The sequence below is a fragment of the Piliocolobus tephrosceles genome, chromosome 21 (assembly GCF_002776525.5).
Source record: "Piliocolobus tephrosceles isolate RC106 chromosome 21, ASM277652v3, whole genome shotgun sequence".
NCBI lineage: Eukaryota > Metazoa > Chordata > Mammalia > Primates > Cercopithecidae > Piliocolobus > Piliocolobus tephrosceles.
The window spans coordinates 32,698,857-32,709,173 of record NC_045454.1 but is presented as its reverse complement, the minus strand read 5'-3'; the positions used below and the strand labels follow the sequence as shown (position 1 = coordinate 32,709,173).

Sequence of the window (10,317 nt, the reverse complement as noted above, 5' to 3'; positions counted from 1 at the left end):
TTCCTTCCTTCCTTCCTTCCTTCCTTCCTTCCTTCCTTCCTTCCTTCCTTCAGTGGGTGGATCACGAGTTCAGCAGATTGAGACCATCCTGGTTAACACGGTGAAACCCCATCTCTACTAAAAATACAAAAAATTAGCCAGGCGTGGTGGCAGGCGCCTATAGTCCCAGCTACTCAGGAGGCTGAGGCAGGAGAATGGCGTGAACCTGGGAGGTGGAGCTTGCAGTGAGCAGAGATCACGCCACTGCACTCCAGCCTGGGCAACAGAGCGAGACTCCATCTCAAAATAATAATAATAATAAAAATAAAAATAATTTTTTTTTGTCCCCTGAGCAAGAATATGTTGAAGAGTGTGATCCATATTCACATATTTGTGAATTTACCAGTTTGACTTTTGCTTTTAATTCCTAGTTTCATTCAGTTTTTGTTAGAAAACACACAGTGTATAATTTTAGTGTTTTTAAAGTGATTGGTTGTTGCTGTTTTGAGACAAGATCTTATCGTCACCCAGGCTGCAGTGCAGTGGCATAATTGTGGCTCACTGTAGCCTCAGCCTCCTGGGCTCAAGTGATTATTATTTCACCTCAGTTTTTTGAGTAGCTAGGACTGTAGACATGTACTACCACGTCTGGCTAATTGGTTGCTTGTTTTTAGTGTTAGGACCTCACTGTTTTGCCCAGGCTGGTCTCAAACTTGGCCTCAGTGGATCTCCCAAAGTGTTAGGATTATAGGCAAGAGCCATGACACCCAGCAGGTATTTTTAAATTTAATAAAGCTTGGTATGTGTCCTAACAGAATATAACAGATGCAAATAAGAATATTGTGTATTATCTTGGTTTTGAGAGTTTTTTATGTGTCTGTGAAGCCTAGTTGGTCTATAATATGGTTTGGATGTTCCTGTTGTCCAAACATCAGGCTGTAATATAAATCCTCAGTGTTGGATATGGGACCTGGTGGGACATGTTTGGGTCATGGGGGTGAATTTCTCATGAATAGCTTGGTACATACTCTTGGTAACCAAAAAGATTAGACTCTATCAATTCAAATAAGAGCTGGTTCGTTAAAAGAATGTGGCTTCTTCACCTCACACTTGCTCTGTGTCTTATCATATAATATATGCAGTTACTTCTTACCTTCCACCATGATTTTAAGCTTCTTGAAATCCTCATTAGAAGCAGATGCTGACATGTACTTCTTGTACAGTCTGATGAGCTGTGAGCCAAATAAACCTTTTTTCTTTATAAATTATGCACTCTCAAGTATTCCTCTATATGTAAAATAATTAATATGGTCTATACTATTGTCTCAGTTTTCTCTTATTTTTTGTCTGAATTTTCTGTTTATTATTGCAAATGGGTTTTTGATGTCTACAATTATTATGTTGCTATGTGTCCCCCTTCACTTTTGTCAATATTTGCTTATATATTTTGGAGCCTTGATGCTATATACCCATATACATATAGATAGATAAATATTTTAGATTCCTGCTAAATCAATTTACTTTATCATAATATAATATCAATCATTGTCCCATGGTAGTAGTTGACTTAAAGCATATTCTGTCTAATATAATTATGATTATCTTAATTGTTGTTACTATTTTCATGGAATATAACTTTGTTTCATTCTGTTACTTTCAGCCTATTTGACTCAATGCTAAAATGAGTCTCTTGAAGGAAGCATAGTATATGCTTTTAAAAAAAAAACCACTCAGGCATTCTATATCTTTTTTTAATATAATTTTATTTACTTATATATTTATTTATTTATTCATTTTATTTTTTGAGATAGCGTTTCGCTCTCGTTACCCGGGCTGGAGTACGATGGTGCAATCTCAACTCACTGCAACCTTCACCTCCTGGGTTCAAGCGATTCTTCTGCCTCAGCCTCCCAAGTAGCTGGGATTACAGGCGCATGCCACCACACCTGGATAATTTCTTGTATTTTAGTAGAGATGGGGTTTTCCCATGATGGCCAGGCTCATCTTGAACTCCTGACCTCAGGTAATCTGCCTGCGTTGGCCTCCCAAAGTGTTGGGATTAGAGGTGTCAGCCACTGTGCCTGGCCTCATGTATTTTTGAGATAGGGTCTCACTCTATCAACCAGGCATATTTGCATGGCTCACGGCTGCTTGAACCTCCCAAAATCAGATGATCCTCTCCATTCAGCCTCTTAAGTAGCTGGGTTACATGAATGTGCCTGCACACCCAGCTAGCTCTTTTTGTATTTTTTTGTAGAGACAGAGTTTTGCCATGTTGCCCAGGCTGATCTTGAACTTGTGGGATCAAGTAATTGGCCCACCTTGGCCGTCCAAAGTCCTAAGATTACGTTTCATTTCATTAAATAGCTTAATGAGAGTTCTGTGTTTTTGTATCTACTGAATGATTTGGTGACAGAAATTTGCATTGCTTTTACCTGTTACCTTTCAGTAACAATGCTGCAATAATTATGCAAAAGTTAATGAATGTGCTACCTTCTGTTTCATTAGTCTACTTTTTCAACTTTTTACTCATAACAAATTATTTTAATTCTGTAGCTTTTTGATGTGTTTTGAAATCAGAAATGGTAATGCCTTCAACATTGTTCCTTTTTTTGTAGATTGTTGGGTAGTTTCTTGTCTCTTTAGATTCCATATACTTTTGGATTTGTTGTTTGTATTTCTTCAAAAATGCAATGAGACATTTTAAAAACATTGCATTAAATCTGTAGATTAAATTGAGCAGTACAGACATCTTCACAATATTAATTATTTCTTTTTCAATTGTTTGTTTTTGAGATGGAGTTAAATTCACCCACGTCAGCTTCCCAAAGTGCTGGGATTACAGGTGTGAGCCACTGCACACAGCTCAGTTTTTTGAACAAGTGCATGCTCAAGAGTGTGTTTTATCATTTCTATATATTTGTAAATTTATCAATTATTTATATTATTGTTTTACACTGTAATTCCATTTTTGTCATAGAAAGTAGTCTATAAAATTTCAGTTTTAAAAAATGTGTTAAGGCTTTGTTTTTGGTCTAAGAGGTGGTCTATATAGGAGAATTCTCTATGAGCTATTGAGAAGGCTGTGTATCCTGATGTTGTTGAGGAGTGTTCTCTTTATCTTCATTAGAAATAATGGTTTTTTTACTGCCTTCTAGTCCTCTGTTCCCTTATTAATATTCTGTCTTGTTTTATTATTATTACAGAAAATGAAGGATTGAAATATCCTACTATATTGCTGTCTGTGTGTATTGAATTTTGTATTTGCTTTATTTATTTGAAACTCTAATATGAGATGCATACATGCAAATACACACATGTATAAACAAATTTGTCATAGATTCCCAGTGAAAGAATGCATGTATTGTTTAATGCCTTCTTTGTCTTCTTGAAGTTTTGACTTAAAGTACGTTTTATAAAATATGACAGTTTCTTAGTTAAGATGTAGCTTGTGTAATATTATTTTGAGCCCTTCTGCTCTCATTTGGTTAATATTTACATGAAATTTCTACTTCCATCTTGCCACTTTCAGTCTTTTTTTTTTTTTTTTGAGACGGAGTCTTGCTCTGTCGCCCAGGCTGGAGTGCAGTGGCCGGATCTCAGCTCACTGCAAGCTCTGCCACCCGGGTTTACGCTGTTCTCCTGCCTCAGCCTCCGGAGTAGCTGGGACTACAGGCGCCCGCCACCTTGCCCGGCTAGTTTTTTGTACTTTTTTAGTAGAGACGGGGTTTCACCATGTTAGCCAGGATGGTCTCGATCTCCTGACCTCGTGATCCACCCGTCTCAGCCTCCCAAAGTGCTGGGATTACAGGCTTGAGCCACCACGCCCGGCACTTTCAGTCTTTTTTTATCATTAGATCTCAACTGACTCTTGTAAAAAGGCAAGTTGAATCTTGATTTTTAAAAATTTTTAATAATCCTTTTTATTTAAAGTGTGTCTCTTAATTGGAGAGATAATTATATATATATTTAAATAGTTTTCTGCAAAAGAAAAACTTAAGTTATTTTATTGTTTTATTTGATTCTTGTGTCTTTGTCTCTCATTTTCTTTTTCTTTTTTGTTTTTTTTATTTTTGTATTGACATGCTTTCAGTTTCTTTCTTATTTTCTTTTGTGTATCTGTATAGACATTTTCTAAGTGATACCTTCTGAGTTTACATAAAACCTCTAAAAGATCCAACAATATATTTAAATGTGGTAAAAAATCAACTTAAGTTTCATACAAAATATTTTCATCATTACATCTGCCTTCACTTTGTTATTGATTTGGCTAATTATATTTTTTATGTTTGTATATTCATTAACAGATGTTTATAATAATTTCTCTTTTTTTAATTAATAATTAAAAATGTTTTCTGCACCATTATGGTAATGTTGAGAAATTCCATTTTTGTGTATGTGCATATCTTTCCCAGAAAGTTACATATTTTCTTATGATTATGTGTTGTTTTCTTGCATTACGTTGTTTTCAGTGGAAGAAACTCCTTTCAGTATCTTTGATATATAGGGCATATGCAGTGCCAATGTAGGTTCTCAGGATTTGGTTATTTTGGAAGTACTTATTTTTTTTTTTTTAGACGGAGTCTCGCTCTGTCGCCCAGGCTGGAGTGCAGTGGCCGGATCTCAGCTCACTGCAAGCTCCGCCTCCTGGGTTTACGCCATTCTCCTGCCTCAGCCTCCCGAGTAGCGGGGACTACAGGCGCCCCCCACCTCGCCCGGCTAGTTTTTGTATTTTTTAGTAGAGACGGGGTTTCACCATGTTTGTCAGGATGGTCTCGATCTCCTGACCTCGTGATCCGCCCGTCTCGGCCTCCCAAAGTGCTGGAATTACAGGCTTGAGCCACCGCGCCCGGCCAGAAGTACTTATTTTTATTTGGTAGTACAATTGAGGTGATGGTATTATTCTCACTTGACAGCTTTTTTTATTATTATTATTATTTTAACTTTAACAATATCACAGTTTCCTTCTCACCTGCAAAAAATATTTTTCTAAATTGTCTTGTTATCTCATGAGACTATGCTTATAAATGACACATCATTTTTATCTTACAGCTCCCAAAATTCTCTAATCTGTGATTTTTGAAATTTTGCGAGCCGGGCGCGGTGGCTCAAGCCTGTAATCCCAGCACTTTGGGAGGCTGAGACGGGCGGATCACAAGGTCAGGAGATCGAGACCATCCTGGCTAACACGGTGAAACCCCGTCTCTATTAAAAATACAAAAAACTAGCCGGGCGAGGTGGCGGGCGTCTGTAGTCCCAGCTACTTCGGAGGCTGAGGCAGGAGAATGGCGTGAACCCAGGAGGCGGAGCTTGCAGTGAGCTGAGATCCGGCCACTGCACTCCAGCCTGGGTGACAGAGCAAGACTCCGTCTCAAAAAAAAAAAAAAAAGGAATTTTGCTTATATGTATGTTTGTTATAAATATCTTTGTGTGTATCCTAGTTTGTTTATTCAGCTTTCTCATGTTTACCTCATTTTTAAAGAAATTTTCCAGTTTTTAAATATTTTTTATATCCACAATTTTTGTTTTTTGCTATTTAAATGTTTCTGGTTGTTATTCTCATTTTTCTGATCTTTGGTAGTTGTCTGTGTTCCTACTTAACTTGCTGAATATTCAACTTATTTTATTTATTTATTTATTTTTCTGAGACGGAGTCTCTCTCTGTCGCCATGGCTGGAGTGCAGTCGTGCGATCTTTGTTCACTGCAACCTCCATCTCCCAGGTTCAAGCAATTCTCTTGCCTCAGCCTCTCAAGTAGCTGGGATTATAGGTGCCTGCAACCACACTCGGCTAATTTTATGTATTTTTAGTACATATAAGGTTTCACCATGTTGGCCAGGCTAATCTTGAACTCCTGACCTCAAATGATCCACTCACCTCAGCCTCCCAAAGTGCTGGGATTACAGGCGTGAGCCACCATGCTGGCCCTATTTTATTATATTTTTCAGACAGTCTTCCTCTGTTGCCCGGGCTGGAGTGCAGAGGTATAATCTTCACTCACTGATGGGGCCATGTTGCTCTAATATTTTGTATTCACTGTAATCTTTGATTGAGATTTGGACATTAACAAAAAGCTACCTGTTAGAATCTTTAAAATATAACTATCCAAGATTTGGACATTAACAAAAAGCTACCTGTTAGGATCTTTAAAATATAACTATCCTGACATAGTCTGAAATCAGTTGTCATGGCTAGAGATTTTGGGAATTTCTCAAATACGTTTTTAGGATGTGTCTTGTCTAAAATTTTGTGTTTATTGTTTAGTTAAATTGGCTTAGTCATATTTCTTCTTAATAGTAATTACTTGCTATACCTATTCCCTCTTTGGGGTAGGGCAGTATCTCTGCTTCTGTAACATTTATCTTTAGACGCAGCAGACTCAAACTGTTAATCCAACTTATATCACCATTTCCTTCAGCATTTTATGTCATGGGAGACATTTACCAGTGTCTAGAAAAACCCCTAAAAGCCAAAAATAAAGATGTATGTGCCAATATTTTTCTTGTTTTTTAAAAAAGAAACCAGGATTTGGCAATTTACATTTGTGTGTGTGTGTGTGTGAGAGAGAGAGAGAGAGAGTGTCTCACCCTGTTACCTATGGTGGAATTCAGAGGCGTGATCCTGGTCACTACAATATCTGCCATTAGAGAGTCTCACCCTGTCACCCAGATTGGAGTGCAGTGGCATGATGTCGGCTCACTGCAACCTCTGCCTCCTGAGTTCAAACAATATTCTGCCTCACCCTCCTCAGTAGCTGAGATTACAAGTGCCTGCCACCACACCTTTCTAATTTTTTGTAGTTTTAGTAGAGACAGGGTCTCACCATCTTGGCCAGGCTCCCTTTGAACTCCTGACCTCATCATGATCAACCCATGTCAACCTCCCAATGTCCTGAAATTACTGGCGTGAGCCATCATGCCTGACCAACAATTTACTTTTAAAGGCAAAATGTTATACTGGAGAGCAGGAAGAGCTCTGTTGGGTATAAGTAACAGACTTTTCTTTTTATTCTATGTGACTCTTTGCATTGTGCTCACCTGGGGCCCTTCACACACTTAATTATAAATTTTTTACAAGTGTATTTTGGGCAGTATGCTTTGGTTAAATTTATATGTCCAGGAATAAATTACAGCTTGTGATATTTTACTATGTCATCTTGCTTATGTAGTATGTATACTTGTATAGGTTTCATTTGTAAAGTATATTTATCTGAGTCTAGCAATTGAAGTAATGTGTTTTTATGGTTTCTTTCAGTTTTGTGTTCTCATTTTACCCAAGACCTTTGGCCAGAGCAGAGCATAAAAGATTCTTTCCAAAAACTGATACTGAGAAGATATGAAAAATATGGACATGACAATTTACAGTTTAAAAAAGGCCGTGAAGGTGTGGATGAGTGTAAGGTGCACAAAAGAGGTTATAGTGGACTTAACCAACGTTTGACAACTACCCAGAGCAAAATATTTCAATGTGATAAATATGGGAAAGTCTGTCATCAATTTTCAAATACAAACAGACATAAGACAAGACATACTGGAAAAAAAGCTTTAAAATGTATAGAATGTGGCAAAGCTTTTAACCACTCCTCAATCCTTACTACACATAAGAAAATTCATACTGGAGAGAAACCCTACAAATGTATAGAATGTGGAAAAGCCTTCAACTGGTCCTCACAGCTTACTACACATAAGATAATTCATACTGGAGAGAAATGGTACAAATGTGAAGACTGTGGCAAAGCCTTTAACCGCTCCTCTAACCTTACTACACATAAGAAAATTCACACTGGAGAGAAACCCTACAAATGTGAAGAATGTGGCAAGGCCTTTAAGCGCTCCTCTGTCCTTACTACACATAAGAGAATTCATACTGGGGAGAAACCCTATGAATGTGAAGAATGTGGCAAAACCTTTAAGTACCTTTCTTCCCTTTCTACACATAAAATAATTCATACTGGAGAGAAACCCTACAAATGTGAAGAATGTGGCAAAGCCTTTAACGACTCATCTACCGTTACTAAACATAAGAGAATTCATACTGGAGAGAAACCCTACAAATGTGATGAATGTGGTGAAGCCTTTAAGTACTCCTGTTCCCTTACTGCACATAAGATAATTCATACTGGAAAGAAGCCTTACAAATGTGAAGAATGTGGCAAAGTGTTTAAGCGCTCCTCTCCACTTTCTAAACATAAGAGAATTCATACTGGAGAGAAACCCTACAAATGCGAAGAATGTGGCAAAGCCTTCAGTCGGTCCTCTATTCTTACTACACATAAGATAATTCATACTGGAGAGAAGCCCTACAAATGTGAAGACTGTGGCAAAGCCTTTAACCGCTCCTCCAACCTTACTACACATAAGAAAATTCACACTGGAGAGAAACCCTACAAATGTGAAGAATGTGGCAAGGCCTTTAAACGCTCCTCTATCCTTACTATACATAAGAGAATTCATACTGGGGAGAAACCCTATGAATGTGAAGAATGTGGCAAAACCTTTAAGTACCTTTCTTCCCTTTCTACACATAAAATAATTCATATTAGAGAGAAACCCTACAAATGTGAAGAATGTGGCAAAGCCTTCAACTGGTCCTCACACCTTACTACACATAAGAGAATTCATACTGGAGAGAAACCCTACAAATGTGAAGTGTGGCAAAGCTTTTAACCATCCCACAACCCTTTTTTCACATAAGAAAATTCATATTGGAGGGAAACCATACAAGTGCAATAAATGTGGCAAAGCCTTTATTTCATCCTCAAACCTTAGAAGACATGAGATAATTCATATGGGAGAGAATCCCTACAAATGTGAAAATGTGGCAAAGCCTTAAACACTCCTCTACCCTTACTAGACAAGATAATTCATACTGGAGAGAAACCCTATGAGTTTGATGAATGTGGGAAAGTTTTTAACCAGCAATCAACTTTTACTAAATATGAGAATTTATATGGAACATAAACCCTACAAATATAAAGAATGTGACAAAGAGGGAGTTCTCAACCCTTATTACACATAATTCATATTGGACAGAAACCTTAAAGAATGTGGCCCCTGAAGAATGTGGCAAAGCCTGTAACAAGTTTTCAATCAATTTTTTTTTTTTTTTGAGATGAAGTTTCATGCTTGTCACCCAAGCTGGAATACAATGCCACGATCTTGGCTGACTGCAACCTCCGCCTCCTGAATTCAAGTCATTCTTCTGCCTCAGCTTTTCTAGTAGCTGAGATTACAAGTGCCTACCACCATGCCCAGCTAAATTTTTATATTTTTAGTAGAGATACAATTTTACCATGTGTGCCTGGGTGGTCTCGAACTCCTGACCTCAGGTGATCCACTCACGTTGGCCTCCTAAAGTGCTGGGATTACAGGCATGAACCATGATGCCTGGCCACCATTTCTGAATTCTTAAGAGACTTGGTGATAATTCATGCTGAAGAGGAACTCCACAAACCTAAAAAAAGTGACAGTGCTTTTACCAACCCCTCCAACTTCTCTATACATAACAATAATTATTCTGGTGTGAAACCCTAGAAATATATAAAATATGACAGCCTTTATATGGTGGCCACACTTGATTGTGGGTAAGATAACTCATACTGGCAAAACTCCTACAAGTGTGAAGAATGTGGCAAAAGTTTTAATCAGTACTTACACCTTATTTCACAAGAAAGCTGTTATTCTTGAGAAAAATTGTACAAATATAAGGAATATGGAAAACCCATTAACTCCTACTCATATCTTAACATAAAAAGGTTCCTTTTAATAAAAGCATTAAGAGTGTAATTACTGTCAAAAATATTTCAGAAAGTGTAAGCCTTTGAAGAAATATGAAGACAACTATTACAACTATAAAGGGGGTTATAGCACATTTACTTATATCAGAGATCTTATTGCACACATTTTGTACTAGAGGAAAACCCTGAAGCAGTTGCTCAAGTTTGTTCAACATCAGGAAATTTATATTGGAGATGAGTCCTGTAAATGTAATACGTTTAGAAACACTTTTTTTTTTTTTTTTTTCCCAGAAACTACATCTTAGAAAACACCAGAGAGTTTATACTAAAATACAGTTTTGCAGATGCAGTAAATATAAAAACATTTAATTCGAAATAGAATGTATATAAATATCAGAATCTACAGTAGAATAACTAAGGCACTGACACTTGAGTATAAAAACTAATCCACAACTACAGTTTTTAGATAAATGATTTGTATGTAACTTTAAAAAGATTTTTGAAGCATTGTAATTACATTGAAAGTATACTTAAAATTTTTTGAAAACTGAATAGTGATGTAATACAGCTTTCAAATTATGCTGTTATTTTATTCCTATTCA

At 37.1% G+C, this 10,317-nt stretch overlaps 1 protein-coding gene across 1 annotated transcript in view; it reads left to right on the top strand.

Moving 5' to 3' along the window:
* Positions 1 to 9,764, top strand: part of LOC111524848 (zinc finger protein 737-like) — a 21,420-nt gene extending 11,656 nt beyond the window's left edge. The window contains 3 exon segments of the mRNA XM_023190136.3: positions 7,234 to 8,623; positions 8,625 to 8,791; positions 8,794 to 9,764. Of these exon segments, the coding sequence (XP_023045904.2) occupies positions 7,234 to 8,623; positions 8,625 to 8,791; positions 8,794 to 8,939 (1,703 nt within the window). The 3' untranslated portion in view covers positions 8,940 to 9,764.
* Positions 9,765 to 10,317: the final 553 nt, after the last annotated feature.